Below are 25,424 nucleotides of genomic sequence, written 5' to 3'. Positions count from 1 at the left end.
TTACAATAAATTGAGATTCTAGAGTGGAAATGGGAAAGAATTACTATGGATTTTGTCACCGGGCTACCACGAACCCTTAGAGGTTATGACTCTGTATGGGTGATTGTAGATCAACTGATGATATCATCACACTTTTTGCCAATGAAGACTACATTTGGTAGAGTGAGGTATGCACAGATATTTATGAACGAAATTGTCCGACTTCACGGAGTTCCAATATCCATCATCTCTGATAGAGGATCACAATTTACCTCACACTTTTGGTAATCTTTTCAAGAAGTATTGGGTACACGAGTAGATCTTAGTACTGCATTTCATCCACAGACAGATGGGCAGTCTGAACGTACTATACATATCTTGGAGGATATATTGAGAGCTTGCATTCTTGAGTTTGGAGGTAGTTGGGACGCTTATTTACCTTTAGCTGAATTTGCTTACAACAATAGCTTCTAGCCCAGTATTCAAATGGCACGTACGAAGCATTGTATGGTAGAAGATGTCATTCTCCTATCGGATGGTTTGAAGCTGGTGAGACTAAATTATTGGGACCCGACCTAGTACAAGAAGCTATGGACAAGGTCCAGTTGATCGGACAGAGATTGCTTACAGCTCAAAGTAGACAAAAGTCTTATGCTAATAAGAGAAGAAGAGATTTAGTATTCACAATTGGGGACAAAGTGTTCCTACGAGTCTCCCCTATGAAAGGTGTGATGCGGTTTGGGAAAAGAGGCAAGTTGAGCCCCAGGTTTATAGGACCGTATGAGATACTAGACTGAGTGGGAGATGTGGCTTATCATTTGGCACTTCCTCCTGAGTTGTCCTTTATTCATCCAGTGTTTCATGTCTCAATGCTAATGAAATGTATATCAGACTCATCTCAGGTGCTTGAAGCACCTGCTATACCGCTTGATGAGAAGTTATCTTACGAGGAGGAACCGATGGCTATTGTTGATAGGCAAGTAAGAAAGATACGGTCAAAAGAAATTGAGTTCGTAAAAGTCTTATGGCGAAATCATACAGTTGAAGAAGCTACTTGGGAAATAGAAGATGATATGCGAGTCAAGTACCCCCATTTGTTTTAGTCTACAGGTACGTACTTGAGTTAAATTAGGGAATCGAATTTTATAAGGTGGGGAGAATGTAATACTCCATACGTAAGTTAGGATATTTAAGTCTTTAGCATAATAAATAAATAAATAAAAAAGAAGACCAAAAAAAAAGAATTACATGGGCTGAGGCCCACCATATTAAGGCATTACGGGGAGTTAGGGATTGGGAGAAACAACTTCAAACTTATAGAAGCAAAAGGGAGTAGTTACTGGAACAAAATTGGACGGCAATAAATTGACAAGCAAGAGTGAGGAAAGTATAATCTTTTGGAAGTAAGATTTACAATCAAAAGCAAGGAGAATTGAACCTATATAGCAATGTTCAGTGAAAGTATACTTCGACGTAAAAAGGTCAATTTTCCCTTACTTTGATTCTTTTTTTGTTATCCGGTGAATTACTTTAATCTCAATTTATGTGTTTATGGGATTCCATTGGGCATTAGAAATCTAAATTCCAAAAACAAAGTTAACATTATGGACAATAATGCTATTAAGTTTCAACTTATATACAGGGTAAATAAAATTGAATAGTACAATGAAAAAAAGATACGATTGCCTGTTATTTAGAAGATTTTGGTCTAGTTCAAAAATTAACCGTAGCATGAGTAGACACAACCATGAAAGATTGTGTAACGACCTGACTTGTCATTTTAAGAATTAACGTCCCGTTCAACGACTTAAGGTCCCGGTCAACTTCATAATATGTATTATGACCCGCAGGTGTGATCGAGTTTGATTTTCGGAAGATTTAGAATTTAATTGAAAGAGAAATTCTCATTTTGAAGCTTAAATGGAAAGAGTTAACCAAAGAGTTGACTTTTGAGCAAACAGCCTCAGAATAGAATTTTGATGATGTCAATAGCTTCGTATGGTGATTTTGGACTTGGGCGCGTGTTCGGATTTGGATTTGGAAGTCCGTAGGACAATTCGACGCATTTTGGCGAAAGTTGGAAAATAGACGATTTTCGAAAAGTTTGATCGAAGGTTGAATTTTAATAACGAGGTCGGAATAAGATTCTGGAAATTGGAATAGGTCTGTTATGTTACTTATGACTTGTGTGCAAAATTTGAGGTCAATCGGACTTGATTCGATAGGTTTCGGCATCGAATGTTGAAGTTGGAAATTTCATAAAAGATTAAAGTTTCAAGTGAGTTCGCACAAGACCTAACTTCAAACGAGCATACCTCTCTTGATATGAAGAGTTATATAGTGTGTTACCTATCAAAAGAAAGGTCTATGTATCTAGTTTCCAACTCTTCACACCGTTCGTCATTTGGACATTCCTACAAGAAGCTTTGACCAAATTACCAAAGGCTGGAAAAATATGATTCTGCGACCAATTATGCGATCGCAGAACCATTATGCGATCGCAGAAGTAGTTATGCGATCGCAGAAGTAGTTATGCGACCGCAAAATGGTCGCAGACCTGTCCAGTGAAGCCCATTTCTGGGCATCGATTTTGCGGTGCATTTTGCGACCCGCATACCCATTATGCGGTCACAGACCTGCTTTCGGAGGGTTAATTGTTTTATTTTCATAACCCGACCCAATTTTGATAAATAGGCTTTGGGGATTATTTTGGGGTATTTTTCTGACGGTTTTAGAGAGAGGTAAGAGCATTTTAGAGAGAGAATGAGCGAACCTAACATTCTAATCATCCAATTTTCAAGAATAAAGGAAGCTAATCACAAGATCTTCATCTAAGAGGTAAGATTCAACCCCTAGTCTTCAAATTTCGAGTTTGGGATAAATGATTGGTGATTGAGAGTATGATTTTTGGGTGTAAGAGTATTATGTATATATGCTTGTACCAATAAATTTTGTGGGAAGATTGTTGAGATCAAATAAGTAAAGATTGGGTTGCGAAATGAAGGAAATCTTATAGAAGAACCTTGTAACCAAATTTGCACACCTAGTGTTTGATAAAATGCTCAAATGAGCTGAAACCATGAAAATTGTTCCTAATTATGGTTCACTTTTGTTATATTTCTAAATAGATTGAAGTTGCTAGGATTTCCGGAACCTCGTAGTAATGTAAGGAAGGCGCAAGAAAGATTGGATCCGTCCGGAGGTCAATTCACGTGAGAAAGCTATTTTGGAATATCGGCTAACTTCAAAAAGGTAAGTATCTTGCCTAACCTCGAGTGAGGGAATTACCCCTTAGGCATTGAGTCTTACGTAGAAATTGTGTAATTGAAAACCATGTACGCGAGGTGACGAGTACGTACTTGGTTTATATGTGCAAATTATATCGGTTAAAATTCGTAGACGCCCTTAAGTATTAAGTTGGAAAATTGTTGTAACTTATTAAATCACTTAATATCATGCCTCGTTCCTTGTTTGCCGAGGTTGTTTTTATATGATAATTTGGTGTAATTGCCACTTGACTTTTATATGAACTCTGTGTTTGTTTGAGTTGCCATTTTTATGAAAATTACTTTCATTATTGATTTTTACATACAGATAATTTAAATGGATAATTTAGTTAATAAGATGAATAAATCTATTTATTTCCTGAAGTTGTGATTTAAAATAGGTGTTGTTCCTTGACGAATTACTTTTCAGTTCACGTTGTTGAAAATTTTGGTATTGAATTATAAAGGCCGTGAATTATATTGAGGCAAAGTGCCAAATTGTGAAATATTATTCGGTTGAGTTGTTCACTCCCGAATATTTTGTTAATATGTTGTGCACATTATGATCGAGTCGTGGCTCCTTATTGTGGAAAAATAATGTGTTGTTGATTTCTATGGCAAGTTGTAACATTTGAGCACTTGATGTGCAATTTGTGATATGTTGTAAGATTTGAGCACTTGATGTGCAATTTGTGATATGTTGTAAGATTTGAGCACTTGATGTGCGATTTGTGAAATATTGTGATATTGATATGCATGCGGTGAGATAAGGGTGGCTTGAAATGCGTGGCTAGTAGGGGAACTATTAGAAGTCATGCGGTGATATAAGGTCAGGGTGTTGAAACACATGCGGTGATATAAGGGTGGCTTGAAACGCATGGCTAGTAGGGGAACTACTAGAAGTCATGCGGTGTGATAAGGGTGGCTAAAACGCGGGATGCTATTTCGAAAAAAATAATTTTTAAAGAATAATATGTGAAGGCTCCCGTAGTGATATAAGGAAAGATTTTGAATTTATTTATGATTTGGGACTACGAGGCGGTACCTCGGGAGTGCCCTTTTGTTGATATTTCTCTATGGTTGCACTTGCCTTTGGTTATTTTATTTTTCCATAATTTATAAATTCTTGTGTTTTCCGTGATATATTATTTGACTTAATATTAAGTGTTTTGTATTTTTTTTGATGTATTATGTTGACCTAACTTTTTCGTACGAGACTTTGAGGATTTGTATTTTTGGGTTGTACTTGTTTTTTATGATTGAGTTGTTTTAAATAAAAAAAAATTCTAGTATGTTTAATTTAATAAATTTTATATCCAAATCAATAGTTTATCTGATTCTTTATTTTAATGGAAATGTTATTTTTCCTCACTGAAACGATTTCTAAAATAAAGATTTTAACCTTACTTTATTGAAAATAAATTGATCGTGCGGATCTTATATACATTGATATTTTGGTGCGTGAGTTATCCGTGCAGTTATGAAAATAATATGGGCATGAGGTGCCGGGAAAAAATATGATGATTTTATTATCGACACGTGAGTTGTCCGTGTGATGGTGATAGAAATATGGGTACGAGGTGCCGCGAAAAATATGAAAGTGGGCTGAGACCCGTAATTTTTATGATTGTGAAATAAGGTGTCATGTGGTAACTTTTACTTGAAAATATATTTATTTGAAAGAAGTATATTCGAAAGATAATTATTCAAAAGAAGTATATTCGAAAGATATTTATCTTAAAGAATAATATGTGAAGGATTTATATTTGAAGGACTTGACTTATTGATTGTACTTGTGTTCCTTATTCGCGTGAGCAATAATTATGACATTCTTGTTGCCTTGTTGTTATATCACTGGTTGAGTTTGTTGTTATCATTGCTAGTTGTTTTCCTGTACTATTGTAAACTGCTATATTGCACAGGTTATTTGACTAGTGAGTGTCTTGACTGTACCTCGTCTCTACTCCACTGAGATTAGTCTTGATACTTACTGGGTACCGACCGTGGTGTACTCATACTACACTTCTGCACATTTTTGTGCAGATCCGGGTATTGGAGGTATCGGACTCGGACAAAGTTAGAGTGTGATCGCAAGGATTCAAGGTAGAGATGCTTGGTCGTCGCAGTCCCTTGGAGTCTTTTCATTTTATTGTAATGTTAATTATTAATCAAACAGTATTGAGTATTCGATCCTTGAGATCATTTCATGTATTCAGTTAGAGTTCGTGACTCAGCACTACCAGTCTTGGGAGGTTGTTATATTCATATTTGTTCCGCTGTTGGTTTTGATTATCTATTTAATTCATATTCTATAAATATAAAAAAAATGGCTTCGAAATGTAATGAAAATCGGATTACCTAGTCTTAGAGACTAGGTGCCATCACAACGCCTGTGGTGGGATTTTGGGTCATGACAGATTGAGAATTAAAGATATTACCCTGAGGGTTGGGCATTCTAAATTAGCTAGGAATTGAAAGTTCTGCAATATAAACTAAAAAGTTAGAAATAGTAGGGTGATATTGCCAGAAAATTCATTTGTAGCAATATGAAATTTTTCTAAAAAATCTACAAGCATTTTAACATTAGCTCAATCCGCATTTGTAAGGTGCTCATCATCATCACTTACATGAGCATTAAACGTTGAGTTTATGGGGTTTCTATATTCATATGCAACAACTAAACCTTCATACATGTAATTCCATCTACTTGGACAAGGTTTATGAACCTTTTTTTCTCTTAGTCCAAATTCATCACATCTTTTAAAATATTCTCCAAGTCTACTTCTATGGTTTGAATAAAAAAGCCAGTTAAGAGCCATTTTAACCTTTTTAATTTCAATATTTAAAATTCTCATACCATCACCCACAATAAAATGGTAAATATGACAAATACATCTAACAAGAAAAATGTTACTAAATGCAGGACTTAGTGTAGTGATAGCAATGCTATAGCATTTGTGTTACTAGTAGCATTATCCATTAAAACTGACATTAATTTTATCATTAATGCAAAAATATCTATAAATATTCGTAACTGTGCTAGCAATAAACTGCTCTCTGTGACGTGAATTAATTATTCTATAAGCAATAATGCGCTTTTGCATTATCCAATCCTCATAAATCCAATGACTGGTAACAGTAAGGTAATCACAATTGTTACCACTTTTACCAATATCAGTTGTAATAGCAACACAACAATTTATATGAGTAAATAAATAACGCAGATATTGTTCATATTCATGTTTATATTTATAAATATCGCTCTTTACGGTTGTGCGAGTAGGATTAAAAATATTTCTAATATAATGCACAAAGTTAGGGTCACAAGGAAAACTATAGGGTATGGACATAATAGTAACCATTTTTGCCAATTCTTCCCGATCTTTATTGGATCATAATATAAAATACCACCGGTAACAGTGTTGATTCCCGGTTGAAATTGATTTGAACCGGTACTAGGGTCAGCCTGACTAGGAGGTACACTTTTCCCCTCGGTCAAAGCTTTCAAACAAAGATATCTGACTCTATCTTGAGGGTGTTTCAATATTGTTAGTAAGTATAGTGTAGTTTTGTACCACATTGGAAGAGGAGTAATATCTCATTGTAGTGTATAGCTATAAATAGGGACCTCTTGTATTGTATTTATCATCTCACATCAATAACATATTTTCTCCCGTATCTTCTCACATGGTATCACAATATTAGTGAGAAACTCGTCGCTGTGCATCATTCCAGCGACTTCCGGGAAGAATGTCCTCTTCGCCATGCAATTTTCCGACGACTTAGAAGGTTGTCCATAAGCAAATCACTTTTTGTTAGTGTTGTGCAAAAACCAATACCACCACAAGACTCCTCAGGCTCCGGCGACCAAACCCCAGTCAACCCCACCGGAAAACACACGTCCACGCGCCCTCACGCACCTGGTAAAGAAAAAAAATTCTGGCGAAATCTGACCCACGAGCCTGCGCGTGAGTACTGTTCCAGCCAGATTTTGAAAAAGTTCCAGTTGAACAGTAGGATCGCCTGGTAATTCCGATCCTACCCTCACTGGTTTTGTTTCATTCTGACCACTTTGAGTTTTTTCCGTCAGCTACAGTAGATTCCGGCGAGCTACAGTATTTCCAGCATGAACAATGTTTCCGGCGCAGAACAGTGTTCTGGTCTCCTGCTATAAACAGTGTTTTTCAAGCTATTTCTTCAGTTTTCTCGGCGGAGTTACTTATTTCCACTATTTCAAGTTAACCCTATTACTACAAATTGTAGCGACATGGGAACCGATGCTTTGAATAGTCTGATGGTTTCTTTAGCAGATTATATTGAGTTCCTTCAGTACAAAACATGTAAGCAGACATCTTCTGAGATAGCTTCTATTGTTCAAACAGGTAATAGAGTGACTTGTATCTCTCAATCTTCATCCTCTGAGTCTTGGGTCATTGATTCAGATGCATCAGATCATATTTCTGGTAACAAATCTCTTTTCACTACTATTTCGTATTCTCAATCTTTTCCAAAAGTCACAATGGCCAATGAGTCTCAAACCATGGCAACTGCAATAGGTCAAGCAAGCTCACCTCCTTCCTTACCTTTAAATTCAACCTTTTATGTTCCCAATAGTTCTTTTAATCTCATAGCTGTTAGTCGCTTAGCCAAATCATTTTAATGCGTTATTTTATTTCTTGATGACCATATTTTTATACATGAACGCAGTACGGGGCGGATCATTGGTACCGGGCGTGAATCAAACAGACTTTATTACCTTATCCTTACTAAATCACATGGACTCACATCTTGTGTTCCTTCTACAACTTGTCCTATTACTGATTCACCAGATTTATTACATAAACAGTTAGGACATCCCAGTTTGTCAAAACTTCAGAAAATGGTATCTGGTTTATCTCACTTGTCAGCTCTAGAGTGTGAGTCATGTCAGCTCGGTAAGCATCCTCGCTCTCATTTCCCTCGGCGTCTTGATAATCGAGCAGTCACCTTTTAATTTAGTCCATTCAGATGTTTGGGGTCCTAGTTGGGTCAGTTCCACCTTGGGATTCTGCTACTTTGTCAGTTTCATTGATGATTATTCCAGGTGCACTTGGATATTTTTGATAAAAAATCGATCTGAGCTGTTATCTATTTTCCAGACCTTCCACGCTGAAATTCAAAATCAATTTGGGGTTTCTATTCGCACATTTTGTAGTAATAATGCCCGAGAATATTTGTCTTCCTCATTTCAGCAGTTTATGAAATCTCATGGTATTATTCATCAAACATCTTGTCTGTACACATCTCAACAAAATGGGGTAGCTGAAAGAAAGAATAGACAGCTTATTGAAACTGCTCGTACCCTACTCATACAATCTCATGCTCCGTTGCATTTTTTTTGGGGGGGGAGGGATGCAGTTCTTACATCTTGCTATCTTATTAATCGTATTCTATCTTCAGCTATCCAGAGCCAAGTTCCATTCTCTGTTATGTTACCCCACTTACCTTTGTTCTCTCGTCCACCCCGTATCTTTGGAAGCACTTGTTTTGTCCATAACCTTACTCCAAAAACAGATAAGTTAGCTCCTCGTGCTCTTAAGTGCGTATTTCTGGGTTTCTCGAGAACACAAAAGGGGTATCGATACTACTCTCCTGACCTCCAGCGGTACCTTATGTCCGCTGATGCTACCTTCTTTGAAACCCAATCATACTTCACATGTTCAGGTCATCACTTAGATATTTTTGTGGTACTACCAGTTTCATCTTTTGGAGATTCAGCCACTCTAGCTCCACCACCTACAACTCCAGTTGTAGCTCCACCACCTATAGCTCCAGTTCCACCACCTACAGCTCCAGTTGTAGCTCCACCACCTATATCTCCAGTTCCACCACCTACAGCTCTAGTTGTAACTCCACCACATATAGCTCCAGTTCCTCCACATAATCCAGTTCAACCTTCTGCAGCTCCACCACTCTTGACTTATCATCGTCATCCACATCCAGCATCAGGCCCAGATGATTCACGCCCCACATCAGATTCTGCACCTACTGCGGACTTGTCTCCTCTTAGTCAACCAATTGCAGTCTGCAAAGTTGTACGGTCCACACTTAATCCTAATCCCAACTATGTCGTTTAAGTTATCATCATTTGTCGTCACCTCATTATGCTTTTATATCTTCTTTGTCCACTGTTTCTATCCCTAAGTCTACAGGTGAGGCACTATCTCATCCAAGATGGCAACATGCTATGATTGACGAGATGTCTGCTTTACATGCGAGTGGCACTTGGAAGCTTGTTCCTCTTCCTGCAGGTAAGTCTACTGTTGGTTGTCGTTGGGTTTATGCAGTCAAAGTCGGCCCAGATGGCCAGGTTGATCGACTTAAGGCTCGTCTTGTTACAAAAGGATATACTCAGATTTCTGGGCTTGATTATAGTGATACTTTCTCTCTCGTGGCTAAAGTAGCATCTATTCGTCTCTTTTTGTCCATGGTTGTTATATGTCATTGGCCTCTTTATCAGTTAGACATTAAGAATGCTTTTCTCCACGGTGATCTTGAGGAAGAAGTTTATATGGAGCAACCACCTGATTTTGTTGCTCAGGGGGAGTTTAATGGTTGTGTGTGCAGATTGCCCAGGTCACTATATGGTTTGAAACAATCCCCTCGAGCTTGGTTTGGTAAGTTAAGCATAATTATTTAGGAGTTCGGCATGACTCATAGTGAGGTTGATCACTCTGTGTTTTATCGGCATTCTGCTCCTAATCTGTGTATTTATCTAGTGGTTTATATTGATGATATTGTTATTACTGGCAATGATCAGGATGGTATTACTAATCTGAAGCAACATCTCTTTCAGCACTTTCAGACTAAGGATCTAGGAAGATTGAAGTATTTTCTAGGTATTGAGGTCGCTCAGTCTAGCTCAGGTATTGTTATTTCACAGCGGAAGTATGCCTTAGACATTCTTGAGGAGACTGGAATGATGGGTTGCAGACTTATTGACTCTCCTATGGATCCGAATGCTAAGCTTCTGCCTGGACAGGGGAGCCTCTTAGAGACCCTACGAGATATAAGAGGTTGGTTGGCAAATTGAATTACCTCACAGTGACTAGACCTGACATTTCTTTTCCGGTGAGTGTTGTAAGTCAGTTTATGGATTCTCCCTGTGATAGTCACTGGGATGCAGTTGTTCACTTTCTTCGGTATAAAAAGTCAGTTCCAGGCAAAGGATTACTATTCGAGGATCGAGTCCACGAGCAGATTGTTGGGTACACAAATGTTGATTGGGCAGGATCACCTTTTGATAGACGTTCTACATCTGGATATTGTGTTCTAGTAGGAGGTAACTTGGTCTCGTGGAAGAGCAAGAAACAGAATGTAGTTGCTCGATCTAGCGCCGAAGCTGAATATCGAGCCATGGCTATGGCGACATATGAGTTAGTTTGGGTCAAGCAGTTGCTCAATGAGTTAAAGTTCGGAGAAATCAGCAAGATGGAACTAGTGTGTGATAACCAAGTTGCTCTTCATATTGCGTCAAATCCGGTGTTCCATGAGAGGACTAAACACATTGAGATCGACTGTCACTTTATCAGAGAAAAAAAATACTTTCAGGAGATATTGTTATAAAGTTTGTAAAGTCGAATGATCAACTACTAGATATTTTCACTAAGTCTCTTACTGGTTCTCGTATTAGCTATATGTGTAGCAAGCTTAGTACATATGATGTGTATGCACCGGCTTGAGGGGGAGTGTTAGTATGTATAGTGTAGTCTTGTCCCACATTGGAAGATGAGTAATATCTCCTTGTAGTGTATAACTATAAATAGGGACCTCTTGTATTGTATTTATCATCTAATATCAATAACATATTTTCTTCCGTACCTTCTCACAAATATGTGTCTAGCCAAATTTCCCACCCTCCCCCCCACCCCCGCGCGACTGAAAATATTTAAATTTTAACTGCGTGCCACAAATTTTATACTTAGTCTTATTTTCTGGAATTAGTTGAGTAAAAAATGGCCAAACATGAGATGTTTCCATCTGTTTGGTAGGTTATCTAGAAAAAGTAGGGGCAGTAACAAGAGTATCAGATGGGGCATTATTTGGATTAGCAGGGTTATCACTAATGGGTGTATCGTCATCCGGTTGAGTTTCATCAAAATTTATTTTCTCCTTATCATTTTCATCAATAGTTGGATTAGAATAAAGAGCATTCATTAATTCATGGTCTAATTGTTCACCAGCTCCAATATTATGGCAAAATTGACTCTTAGTAAATTGTAATAAGCTATTATTGCTATCAAAAATAGCATGTGTAGGACGGATATGGGATTTGATTCGGGGAGCCGGGGGCAGTGGAGGAGGAACAGATTGACCACTAGATTCGTCACTCTTGGATTTTTCCTTATTTTTATCAAATAATAGAAAATAAATAAAACAAACAAAACTATAATATTAAAACTTAAGAGTTGGAACGAGTTTACCAAATTGACGAACAACTTGTTGAAAATTGATTATCGTTGAAGACTTGAAGACTGATTCACCAACTTTACAATTTTTTCATAATTTTTTCACAAATTGTAACAATAAAGTAAGCAATAGTAGCAATTATAGAAGAAAATTAGAGAGAGATTGATGATTTTGTACGAAAAATGAAAGAATGAGGGGGTATTTATAGTTAAAAATAGGAAAAAAGTATAATTATAAAAAGTTTAGGGTTAAAACAAAGTTGGGGGATTAAATGGCTATTTTGTAAATAGCCAACGTCTATTTTGGCAGACCCAACGACCATATTTTACATGCCCAAATGGGCAGAATTGTTTTGTTTTAAATTTTTGACTGTCGGGACCATTTGGTCGGCCAGGGACCGGTCCAGTCCCAAACGTTCCCGGTCCTAGCGGTCCCACAGTAGAGAACCTGCCCAGAAGCCCATTTGGCCCGCGGTCCCGGGCCGGTCCACTTGTCACCCTTAGCTGAAAGAGAGAGCGAGAAGGGAGACAGAGACACTATAAACTTTGGAAGGGGTGTCTCCTTGAAAGATTTTGCAGCCAGCATTTAACAGGCTTAGAAGTGAATAGACCTATATAACTAAAAAGAATTCTTGAGCATTCTTTGACACAAGTATTTTAACTGAAAGGTAGAAAATAGTAGTATCGACAGCCAATGGATAAAATACCCAAATATCAATCAGAGCACTGTAGAAAATGAACATACCTTCACTCTAGGCCCATGAGGAATTGCAGGAGAGCCGTCCGCATTATTTGGCAAAAAAATCTCCCAGACACCAAATTCGTTCTGCTTATGGATCAAGAATTAGTTTTATGCAACATTTCACCACTGCATAGAGCTTAACATTGTAACATGCAAAGCAAATAGATGATCCTTCTATATATCCTCATTGTTAACATATTAATTACAGAAGATAACCGTAACACTAAAACTCTCTGTAACACCCACCTGCTCCCACCACCACCATCCCACCCCTGCCCCAAGGGGCAAAAAGGAGAGAAGAGAAGAGAAGAGAAAGACAATGCGAGCTAGTGAAGATGAGACTCATCTACTATAACAGTGCAAGATTGTATAACAATTGTGGAATATGATCCATAAAATTTCAGGAAGTAGTTGGACAATGCCTGAAAAATCTTTAGGGAAACTGGAAAATAAATAAAAGAAGGAATAAAGACAATGCTTGGACAGAAATTCCTCAAGCGATGGTTCTGTCAATTCGAAAAGAAGAGAATAGAAGATCTCTTGAGCAAGTGAAATTTTTTCCTTTTTTTGACAAGTACAAGTGGGACTTTCTTTTGTTCCAAACAGAACATATGATGTTCGCTTAGAGTACTTCAGGAGTACTCAAAAGATGCAACTTGTATAGGTGATAGGATGTCTTCTGCAGAGAGCAATAATTTTTGTATAGCTCCTCTTTGACCTGTACACTTGTCTAATATCCGGTTGATTGATCCCTTTTGTACAATGAACTGAAAAGGAAGGAATTTTGTTGCATGCTCGTAGAAGTAAAGCAGAGTTCTGAAAGACTCAGGAAATTTCTAAAGAACTATACCAGATCTTGAACATTTCATTTTATCAGATCAATGGAACATCTGACAGAATAATTAGACTTCTTTTCTTTTTTTGATAAGTAACCAGACCAGTTAGACATAGAAAGCACTATTCTCACCGAATACCAATTTAAAGTGTGTCGTCATTTTCAGCCCTACTATCAAGGAACTAACGAAATATGAGCCTTACTAGAAACAAGTCAAGAAACTGTCACTTTGAAATCTTAAGAAATCCATATTTTCTTGCAAAAACTCCCTTGTAACATGCAAATTTGAAAAGGGGATCACGTGCCAAAATAACTCGATCAACAAAGGGGTAATAGAAAAGGTAAACAGAAATAAGAATACGAGACATTTGCTAGAAACTTTGAAATGAGTAGCAAAGACAATCGAATGTAAAGAACACAAGGCTCTCAAACAAAAATGGCAACAGAACCACTTGGATATGTACTGTAAGGGATATACCCGAGTCATGACGTCAGCATTTGGGTTCCAATTGTTGAAATCTCCAATGAGGGCAGCCCACTGCAAGGGAAAGCATAGGATATACATGCAATTTAGACTTTCACAAAACCGATATTATCATATCATAAACAAAATGCAGAAGTTGGTATAACAACTGATGGGCATATAAGGAGATCACTAATGACTTTCCACGTTATTTCACATTATTGATCTCTCATTTCACCGTATATACCACTTGAACCTTATCTTTTTAGTAATCAGTTTACACAAAACGTCAGAATTTGCAGCTTTGGCAGAAAAATGTTCTGCCATACATCCAGCAATTATGTGTTGCCAAAGGGATTCTCCTTTCTTTTAGAAGGCTCCTCAATCTAAAATCAGCGTACTGAACTCATCGGACTTGGTTAAACTCAAGAAACAACATTTTATTCTGATAAAAGCACCCCCTAACCAAAAGAGAAATACTTGATTTGCTGATATAGGTACCTGTACTGGCATAACACAAACCAGGTCAAAATATTATGATTGTGTTCCTCAAGACAAAGTTGTACTTATTTGGCTGATCTTGATACAGTGTAGTTCTTGGAATCCTGGGAGCTAATTCTTACATGCCAAAATAGATCTTTTACTTGCTAGTGGAAGAAGAAAGATGATTCACTAATTATTTTGGGATACAGAAGTTTGCAACCTGGAGTATTTTAAAATAGTTTCTCAGTCCTTGACCTTTATTCTGAAAAGATGACTTAATATATGTCCATTCTCACTCCATCCTCAAAGTGACCATCATATTGGACCAGAATAAGTCTTACAAACTAAGTCAATGGCTCACCAAGTCGATGCCTAGATCAAGCTTGCAGAGCTAGTGAGTAATGCTATCGAGCAGCAAAGCCTAACTTTAATAAGTTAAGCCAAAGGAATCTTATCCTCATTTTTAGGTCAGAAGTCTATCCAGGGTGAAGACCATAATCTGTGCAAATGACAGAAACTGTGGAGCAATTACAATATTCTAAACTATCAGAAAAGAAACATATTTAGGTCAGAAGTCCTTAAACAGCTTTCTTGAGAATTAAAACATAAATCTCCTCCTTTCTACTTTCTCTTAGTTTCTCTCACCTTTTACTTTAAAAAGAAGTGGTTATCAATTTTGTGGTCCTTTTTATCATAGAGAATCTAAAACAAAACAAGAAAGGAAACACTGACCTTGGCACCAGGAGCCCACTCCCGATAAGTGATACCTGTAGCACTAGCAACAAAGTTCACAGGCAATCAGTGACTGATACTTCAGCTCCTCTCAGTAGAGCAAACTTACAAAAGGGAAAGAAGGAGCACCTACAGTAAGGTCAGGCTTACAGATCTGATATAACATACATATACTCCAAGGAAAAGAAAAACAGAAAGTAAAATGATCTACAATAAAGGGATGAAGTACATAGATTCTCTTCAAAACAATTAGGTGTAACACGAGCTCCAGACGGTTCCTTTTCGAAAACATTAGCTTTGTAAGGTCACTTTCCGGGAATCACTCCTGCTGTCTGAGATAAATACTTCAAATTCCAATATATACCATGCCTAGATTGCTAGAAACTAGATGATAGCTATTTTTAGTAAAGGGCTGAGCATGTCAAGAATTAACCGCTGCTATATACATGTCTCCAAATACAAAATGTAATATGTTTCTCTTTCTTTTATCTGCAGATATTACAACCTATATCACCTTTTCACTCCTCTATAGGTTTTAGTGTGGGCCAAAGAAGTACCAAGTTGGCGTCAACGAATAACATTATGGCATGAAATTGACAAGGTTTTGCACGAGGCCGGTCTCGAATACCTTCAGAAAGAAAATTAAATAAGATAGAAAGCAGTTATTACCTACGAGTGAAACCCTTTTTTTCGTAACCACGAGAAAAAGCTTCCAAACCACCCTCATACTTGTCAATTGCCTCCCTCATTTTCTTGTACTCTGAAAACCTAAAAGTGGACAGCATAGGAAAAAAAATCTTTAGGCCAGACCGCCACATTTTCTATGGTTATCTAGCAACTAGCAATGAGATTACAAGTCGAACATTCCCGCCCAAGAGCTTTAATGATTAAAAAAGCAATGAGATCTCATCCTATGTAGTTACAGAGAGGATGTAAGCAAGATTTTTTTCCATCGATAAAATTCTCTCCAATTGCGTTAAACAAGTCGAACATTCCCGCCCAAACTTCTCCAGAGCTGTGTTTGCAGGCAAGCTCTGGTGGCATTCCCTATTGTCTTCTGGAAGTCGCTCCTCCACAAACAAACCTCCTCAGAAGTTGTGTCTTGGCACTTTAAAACCGTACTCTCCATTTTACTTGAGCTTCACATGAATGGTGCTCTATATTCAATATACTCTGGTATCTGCTACACGATGCCTTAGTCCCCACTTTATAGTAAAATGCCTTTCACCTGTTACCAAATGGTAATTCCCTCGACAAAACTAGTTTCACATCCTCCTCTGATGATGCAGCGCAGCTACGCACACTCTGCACTAGTATTTATCGAATAGTGCTCACTTGTCCAAAAGACATCTATACTGGTGGAACAAGTATAACATGTCTAATTACCTTCTATCAATTTTAGGACATTTACTGTGGATAGCGTTCATGTATGGAATGTGAACAATGCCTCTACATATAAAACTCGTATGTATGAATAGTATTATGCGGATAATTTGTATTATTCCTGTGAATGGTGCCCATGCTTACACGGAACCAAACTATTCCCTAGTCCTAGTACCACTTGTAGGGACATGCAATATACCGATAGTGATAATTCAACCGAGCGTTTTGATACCATTTGTTGAGACCAAAGACACCCACAGTAAATAAAGGGAAATGATGATAGACATTGAAACTTCCAATTCTCAGATAAGGAAAAAATCATGACTAAAGAGAAAAAATAATATCAGTATCATAGAGAATAACATACACTTACTACTCTAGTATCATAGAGAATAGCATACACTTAAAAGAAATATCCTCTTTAGAGACACTCTCAACATAATACTGTCAAAGTAACCACATTCCTCACATACTGTTGTGATATTGACTTTTATACCTTCAGTTGGATTGACGAAGGAAACAGTCTCTCTTTTTGTGTCTTTATCTTGTTCAAAGTTTGCTCCCTCAATTGATACTTGCGTAGACAAAATAAGTCACCTACTGGGAAAGAGATTTTTGGACTCAAAAAATATTTTTTCATAACATAAGCATGCGTCTGTTGCAATTATTTAAACAAGACTGCTCAAGAAGCCTTAGTCATTCCAATATTATTGAAAGGATCTCTCTACCAAAATCCCAGACAATGGACTTTAAGTGTGGTAGGTTGAGCTGCTATGCATCATTTTTTTAATCCTCAAAAGTAATATTATTAATCATGGATTTATAGGCACTATTTGTTTATACGATGCCTAACACCTCAAATTTGCAGGTAATAGGAGTAGATAACTTTCTACTATTATTTATTGGGAGAACCTAAGGGCACCAAAGCATACTCATGCCTCCCTCTGAACTAAGAGTGCATACAAATTTGTTTTCACGAGTTAGCAATGATGCATCAACTGTAGCTAGAAGCCACGCATCTGGCATCTAGAATACGGAAATATTGAGAAGACTACTTTTTAACGACACTGTTCTCATGGGAACAAAATACAATAACACTTTCATTCAAGCAGATTCAGAAAGATATCTATTTAGAAGTATTTTCTGCAAGAAAATTTGCCACCTCCACCTCCACCCCCACCCCCACCCAAAAAAAAAGGAACTCTCTTTTCATGCGGTTGGAGATTAATGAAACATACCAGGGCATTTTCTGGAACTGTATCAGCAACCTCCAATTGTTCAGTTGAGGATAAGGAGCTGTCACTCTGGCCGCCAGGAACAAGGACTTTCTCTGATGCTGCAACTGTAGAAGATCGGGATTTGGGCTCGTAAGAAGATTTTTCAGCAAAAATCTTCCCTACATACATATATCAGATTAGTGTTATATCTCCACTAGACTACTATAGTGTCAATTAATCATGGTTGAAGAGAGCAAATATTTGTGTGATTAGAAGTGATGTTGCAGAAGCAATCAAAAAGTTCCTTTCCCCAAGCACAATTTTACCAAACTATTTCAACTACATGTATAGTCTCAGAATCAACAGTCCCATCTAACTTAAAGTAATGTTAATAGGATCTCATTCTTCTGTATGACAGTATTTTCATGGTAAACCAAGAAACTTCTATACAAATAGTAGAACAACAATGACATCACTTAGTAGCTTAGAAGCCCCACCTTCCAGACAAAACCTCAACTTTCACTATTCAATCAACAAATCAACTAGAAAAACAAAATTCAAAAATATCTACTCACACAAAAGAGGGAAAAAAAGTATAACCACTGATCATTCATACAACTTGCTTTTTGGAGGAATAAAGAACCCTCCAGAAAAGCACCATACAGAAGGTCCTTTTAAACCCAGAACCCACACTTCAAAAGAGTTAGTATTACCTTTAGAAATGTAAAATCAAAATTTTTGCATTAATATTCTGTTTACCCTTAAAATCGGATAACGTTAAATTTAGTTATGGTTCTAAGGATACGCAAATTCCTATGATACAAAATGACAATACAAGTATTTTTGCTATAAAGTGGGAATAATGAGCAGGAATACTAAATAAGCACTATGAAAAATCAATATATGTTGGGGGAGATGGGTCTATTGCAGTCTATGTCCCTTTTTATAATATAGGGTTATTACTTTATATATAATAACATAATAAAATAATGCATATAGTGGAGGATCCATGATGATTTGTCTCTTTCTCGATTCCTGCCAAGATTCTCTCCCTTGGTGCGATTGTAACGGCATTTGTCTGCGAGCTTGGCACTGGCTCGAGCTCGGTGTTAGATCGAATCCCCCAGTCTCGGTTCGAGCTTGATTCTGCCTTGGGGCATCGATATTCGGGGCCTGTTTCGGTCGGTGTTGTCTCGTAGTTCGATTCGGATACGAGCTCGATAATGATACCGAGTTTTGCCGTCGATCGGTCTTATAGCTCGAAACTCGACGCCCCTACTCCGGAATTCGTCCGAGCTTGTCATGTGGATACCCTTCGATCGAGACGTCATCGTCTCGACCAGTTTTTATGATCGAGAATCGATTTTGGCCATACACAGATAGTCCCCTCGTTTCTCGGAAAGGATGTGGCGAGAAACGATATGATTTCTCTACGGCTCGATCAAATTTATGCCGACGTTTCTATCGACCCCGATCATGACGTATGTGATAACTGTCCCATCGGCTCGGTTTTACCGAGGCTTTTAATGCATGTCAGACGGTGGTCGGCCACCGCTAATACTGAATCGTCATGCCTTAGCCTATAAATAGTCTTTCCATACAACATTTACCACTTTTGCGCCTTCTCTTCTTCCAAATTCTCTTATTTATCCTCTCTATTTCGCTGCTTCAGGGCCGCCCATACCAGAGTTTTTGGTGATGTCCATTCTTTTACCTTCCTTTTCACTCTTTCCTCTCATATCAATGGCGAAAACTTCCAAAATCGTACCTCAGACGGAGAAAGCTTCTTCCTCACGGCCGTTTGATGATAAGGCAACGGTGGAGCCGTCCGTTCATGACTATGTTCTTGGCCCGTGCATTTTAAAGACCGATTTTAAGGTGGAGAATCCTTCATCCGTTCCGGGTCGATGTGAGCACGTATCGATGTATACGTGCTCTATAACGGAGGATCACCTCGAGGCCGTCAGAAAAGACTGCAATTGGGGTTCCGAGGTTATGTTGCAAATTTCATCCTTCGATGAGAGCGTCACCACTTATGTGGAGGGGTTTTTAAGTGTTTATACTTATCCCTTCACATTGGGACCCGTCGACCCGGTGATTATTGATTTCTGCAAAAGATATCAGGTCACTCTTGGCCAAATTCATCCTTCTTTATGGCGTATAGTGATCTTGTTGCGCTTCTTTTCTATCAAAGTCGGGGGGTTGGATTTTTCTCAGAACCACCTCATACGAGTGTACCGGCCTCAGATTTTTCGAGGACTAATTAGACTTCATCGTCGAGCATCGAAGGCTTTGATGTCGAGCATCGATGAAGACAAGGATCGGGGTTGGATGGGTCGTTATATTCGAGCGAGGACCCGTGATCTTATTCCGGAGGAGAAGATGTCGTTCCCTGAAGAATGGAATTTTGACCGTAAGTGATTCTTGTTTACTTTTCATATCCTTTTACGATTTTTCCTGATGTCCTTCCCTGATGTTCAGCTACCCCTTGGATGCCACAAGCAGTGCCTGGACTCGAGGACTAGGTTCAGAAGTTAGCCTCGACCTCTTCTTATGCCGAGCGCGCTTGGCGTGATTTGGCAAAAGGCAGATGAGAGGCCAAGAACCATGGTGAGGTTTGCTTCTTGTTTCCTTCGAAGTATTCTTTGCGTTTTATTTGTTACCGATTTCCTTTTGTGCAGGCGTAACCAGGGATGCCGCTTTGAGGCCTTCGATCAGTGAAGAAGGAAACAAGTCCCTGGTCCCCAAACAGGGGAAAGATAAGAAGCGAAGAGCTTCTTCCTCTCGGTCAGAGGACCCCAAGCCCAAAACTCGAAGGGTGAGGAGAAAAGCAATTGCCCTTTCGATTGACTCGGTCCAACGACTGAGAGAAGAAGAAGAAGAAGAAGAAGAAGAAGAAGATAGCTTCTCAGCTTTGGTAATTCGATCTGCGGAGGCCATCGAGGTTGCTAGAGCTCCCGAGCCGATGGCGGCTGTGCCTGTCGGGGTTGGTTTCGAAGACCTGAGTCTCGACCGGAGTACTCCGAGTGATTTGCTCGGGGCTATGATAATGGGTCATTCGCCTTGTCTTCCATCTTTTTCTGAGGAGGCGTTGAAGGAAGCTCGAGAGTTGAAGACTCCCGATATCGGCGCAGCCTCTGGTGCAGGGGATCCTTTTAGGGATTGTTTTACTGGAGTCGACGATGGTTCCGATATCGGTGACGCTTCTCTTTTATTAGAGGAGGCTCAGCGTTTCATTACTCGGGTAATGATTCTTCCACACTTGGTTTATTTGTTCTTTTCCATACTTGACTCATGTTTCTTACTATGCAGGCCATTAGTAGGTTTCGAGTCGATCTTAGCCAGTGTAAGGCCGAGCTCCGGAAGGTCGCAGGTGAGAGAGATGCCCTGCGGCTTCTTTGCAGCCAAAAGGACAAGGCTATAAAGGATCTCCAAGCGGATTTGGCTACGATTTGTGAAGAAGGGGTCGAGCTCGATAAGCAGGTGAGCCTCGTTCTGTTAAAGTATGGGTCTGACTCAACTGTGGAAGTTAACCCTTCGTTGTCTCAGTTGCAGCAAAAGATCGAAAAGACCGGGTTACTTTGAGAAGAAGTCGATCAAATCCGTGCTGAATGCAATCGGTGGAAGGAGAGCATCGACCGCCTGGCAGCGGAAAAAGAAACCATCTCAACAAAATTATTATCGGCCGACGTTCAACTTTGAAGTGTCAAGCAAAAGGGGTCGGTTTAACCTAAGAAGATCGATGAGCTTGAAACACGATTTGATGAGGCTAAGGCGGAGGTTGAGACGTCGAAAGTCTTGGTGGATAAGTCTATTGCTGTATATTGGGCTGATGCTGAGGCTGCTCAGATGGAGGCCCGGGAAGCGGCGAAAACTGCCGATACTCGAGCTCATTGGGTTGCCGAACTTGCTAAGTGTATGTCTCGTAGGGAGACCCTCGAGGAGATACATGCTCGAGGTTTCGACCTTACCGATAAGGTAAAAAAGGCAAAAGAGCTCGAAGCGGAAGCTGAAGCCTTGGCTTCTGATGATGATGATGGTAGCAAAAGTGGATCCTAGGACGGGGAAGAGCTCGACCAGGAAGCTTAGTTTCTAATTCTTTGTGTTTGTAAATTAATCGCGTAGGCAATTTTGTATATATATATATATATATATATATATATATATATATATATATAACAAGGCAATTTTAACCTCGTAGTCTCTCTGGTCGATCAGATTTGTAGCCCCTAGGTTTGCTTGTTGAGTCGATGATTCAAACTCTGAAGGAACATAATCCGTAGGTGTAATGTAATGGTTGAGTTGATGTAAACTCAGAATAAAAGTAGCTTATTAGCCGTCGAGTGAATGTTTTGAACCCGAGATAATGTAGCCTGTAGGCGTAGTGGTCGAGTGAGTGTTTTCTCGAACTCGAAATAAACATAGCTTGTAGGCTTTATAGTCGAGTGAATGTTTCAAACTTGAAATATTGTAGCTCGTAGGCATAATGGTCGAGTGAGTGCTTCCTCAAATTCGGAATAACAGTAGCCCGTAGGCTTAATATTCGAGTGATTATTTCGAACTCGAGATAAAGGTAGCCCGTAGGCTTAATAGTCGAGTGAATGTTTCGAAATCGAGATAATGTGGCCCGTAGGCATAATGGTCGAGTGGGTGCTTGCTCGAATTCGGAATAACAGTAGCCTGTAGGCTTAATATTCGAGTGATTATTTCGAACTCGAGATAAAGGTAGCCCGTAGGCTTAATAGTCGAGTGAATGTTTCGAACTCGAGATAATGTGTCCCGTAGGATTAATAGTCGAGTGAATGTTTCAAACTCGAGATAAAGGTAGCCCGTAGGTGCAATAGTCGAGTGAGTGTTTCGAACTCGAGATAAAGGTAGCCCGTAGGCTTAATAGTCGAGTGGATATTTCGAACTTGAGATATTGTAGCCCGTAGGCGTAATGGTCAAGTGAATGCTTGCTCGAACTCGGAATAAACGTAGCCCGTAGGCTTAGTAGTTGAGTGAATCTTAATTCTGGCTGCACAATAAATCTCAAGTCATTGTACATGTGTTCATGTTTTATGCCTATGTTCGGGCCAATCTACATGAGCATGGTTCGTTTTGACCATTTGGCTCTTACAATATTTCCTCTTGGAACCCTATTGTTGTGAAATGACTTTCCTCTATCTGAACTTGATGTATTTGAGGCCCAGATGCCCCCCCTCCCGGTATTCGAGGTCGATTGGAAAGAGGCCTCGGATACTGTTAAAAGTGCAGCACGATCGATGGTTGCCTCATTAAAAACCTTGCCGAAAAACCCATTTGGGATAAAAACGGTCTAAGGGAAAAAGAGTGCAACACGTGCTTTTAAGCGAAAGATCCACCTCAGCTCTTGTCCGTACTTTCTACAGGGGTCAGTTAAATGAATATGGAAAGGTCGTACCTTAGCAGTAGTACCGTTTTAGATGTGATACGTTCCAACTGCTTGATAGCTGTTTGTCGTTTATGATGCCGAGCATGTATGATCCATTTCCTACGGCCTCGAGCACCTGATATGGTCCCTCCCAATTTGGTCCTAATTTTCCTTCGTTTGGATTCCGGGTATTGACACTAAGTCCCCGGGTTTGAAATGGCGAAACTTAGTTCTTCGATTATAATACCTTTCGATTCGTTGCTTTTGGGCAGCCAATCGGATAAGGGCAGTTTCTCGTCCTTCGTCCGATAATTCAAGGCTGGTGTTCATAGCCTCGTTATTTGATTTTTCCATCATGAATCGAAATATGGGACTAGGTTCACCGACTTCGACCGGTATCAATGCTTCAGAACTATATACTAAGGAGAATGGGGTCGCCCCCGTACTAGATTTTGACGTTGTCCGGTATGCCCAAAGGACTTCGGGCAGGATTTCTCTCCATTTTCCCTTGGCGTCGTTCAACCTCTTCTTCAGGTTTTGAAGAATAGTCTTGTTTGTTGATTCGGCATGTCCGTTCCCACTGGGGTGGTATGGCGTTGATAGTATCCTTCTTATTTTGTGATCTTCGAAGAATTTTGTGACTTTGCTGCCAACGAATTGCTTCCCATTGTCACATACTATTTCGGCGGGTATCCCGAATCGGCATATGATATGATCCCAAATAAAGTCTATAACTTCCTTCTCTCTTATTTTCTCGAACGCCTGCGCTTCAACCCATTTAGAAAAATAGTCAGTCATAAATAAAATGAATTTGGCTTTACCTAGGGTCGATGGCAGAGGGCCGATGATGTCCATTCCCCATTTCATGAACGGCCATGGGGATAGGACCGAGTGAAGTTGCTCTCCGGGCTGATGGATCATTGGCGCAAACCTTTGACATTTATCACATTTACAAATAAATTCTTTCGCATCTTTGCTCATATCGATCCAATAGTACCCCGCTCTGATCACTTTTCCAACTAATGTGTCGGCACCGGAGTGATTCCCACAAGTTCCCTCGTGTACTTACCGGAGGATGTAATTGGTATCTCTCAGACCTAAGCATACTACCATCGGTCCATTGTAGGTCCTTCTATATAGTGTTCCGTCAGTGGCCAACGTAAATCGAGCAGCTTTAGTCCGTAGGGTCCTGGAATATTTATGGTCTGATGGGAGCTTTCTGTTTTCTACGTATTCAATATACTTGTTTATCCAATCCCAGGTTAAGCTGGTAGAATTTATCTCGGCGTTCCCATCTTTGATTACCGATCTTGAAAGTTGAACGATAGTCCCCGAGCTCATATCATCTACCTCGACCGACGATCCCAAATTAGCAAGAGCATTGGCCTTATTATTCTGTTCTCGTGGAACATGCCGTAGAGTCCATTGTTTGAAATGGTGCAAAGTGATAAGCAGTCTGTCCAAATACCTTTGCATCCTACCTTCTCGGACTTCGAAGGTTTTGTTTACTTGACTCACCACCAGCAAAGAGTCACAATGCGCCTAAATGACTTCTGCTCCCAAGTTTCTAGCTAGTTCGAGACCTGCAATCATGGCTTCATACTCGGCCTCGTTGTTAGTTAACCTGATAGTTTTAATAGCTTGCCTAATAATGTTACCCGTTGGGGGTTTCAAAACTATGCCTAGCCCGGACCCCTTTACATTCGAAGCCCCGTCCGTAAAAAGGGTCCATACCCCTGACGATATACCTGATTTCAAAAGGAGTTCTTTTTTGATTTCGGGCACGAGGGTTGGCGTGAAGTCGGCCACGAAGTCTGCTAAAATTTGAGACTTGATGGCCATACGGGGTTGATATTCGATATCGTACCCACTGAGTTCGATGGCCCATTTGGCCAATCGGCCTGATAGTTTGGGCCTATGTAAAATATGACGGAGTGGGCAGGTGGTTAATATGCTTATGGGGTGACATTGAAAATACGACCTTAACTTTCTGGAGGCGCTTACTAGCGCAAGTGCCAATTTTTCTAAGTGCGGATACCTAGTTTCCTCTTCTCCTAAGGTCCGACTTACGTAATAAACGGGAAAATTGCGTACCTTGCTCCTCTTGATCTAGGACACTGCTTATGGCGACTTCCGATACCGCCAAGTATAAGTACAGTTTTTCGCCGGATTTTGGAGTGTGAAGCAGTGGTGGGCTCGATAGATATCGTTTCAATTCCTGTAATGCTTGTTGGCATTCTGGTGTCCAAGCAAAGTCGTTCTTTTTTTGAGTAGGGAGAAAAATTTGTGACTTCGATCTGATGATCTTGAAATGAACCGGCCTAAGGCTGCAATTCTTCCCGTTAACCATTGCACAACTTTCACGTTGTGAACGATGGTAATGTATTCGATGGCCTTGATTTTGTCGGGGTTAATCTCGATTCCCCGATTTGACACCATGAAGCCGAGGAACTTGCCCGACCCCGAAAGCACATTTTTCGGGGTT

General features: G+C 39.5%; 1 protein-coding gene and 1 pseudogene across 1 annotated transcript; one reads left to right on the top strand and one right to left on the bottom strand.

Annotated features, from left to right (window-relative positions):
- Positions 1-482: 482 nt before the first annotated feature.
- On the top strand, positions 483-9,361 carry LOC138896324 (uncharacterized; annotated as a pseudogene).
- A 3,029-nt stretch (positions 9,362-12,390) lies between these two features.
- On the bottom strand, positions 12,391-15,715 carry LOC138895186 (1,4-alpha-glucan-branching enzyme 2-2, chloroplastic/amyloplastic-like). Its single transcript, XM_070179858.1, has 4 exons — positions 15,617-15,715; positions 14,948-14,990; positions 13,748-13,807; positions 12,391-12,518 (listed from the first exon to the last, which is right to left on the bottom strand). Exons 1-4 carry the CDS (start codon positions 15,694-15,696, stop codon positions 12,411-12,413), a joined length of 291 nt encoding a protein of 96 aa, XP_070035959.1. The 5' UTR covers positions 15,697-15,715; the 3' UTR covers positions 12,391-12,410.
- Between the last annotated feature and the right edge of the window lie 9,709 nt (positions 15,716-25,424).

This window comes from Nicotiana tomentosiformis, chromosome 7 (assembly GCF_000390325.3).
Source record: "Nicotiana tomentosiformis chromosome 7, ASM39032v3, whole genome shotgun sequence".
In the NCBI taxonomy this organism is placed as follows: domain Eukaryota; kingdom Viridiplantae; phylum Streptophyta; class Magnoliopsida; order Solanales; family Solanaceae; genus Nicotiana; species Nicotiana tomentosiformis.
Note: the sequence above shows the minus strand (reverse complement) of the source record. Positions and strands in the feature narration are given on the sequence as shown.

Coding starts and splice junctions, on each gene's coding strand:
- LOC138895186 (XM_070179858.1), bottom strand. CDS start 15,696: ATGAGGGAGGCAATTGACAAGTATGAGGGTGGTTTGGAAGCTTTTTCT. Junction 13,808..14,947: donor AGTGGGCTCCTGGTGCCAAG/GTCAGTGTTTCC, acceptor TTTCCCTTGCAG/TGGGCTGCCCTCATTGGAGA. Junction 12,519..13,747: donor ATGCTGACGTCATGACTCGG/GTATATCCCTTA, acceptor ATCCATAAGCAG/AACGAATTTGGTGTCTGGGA.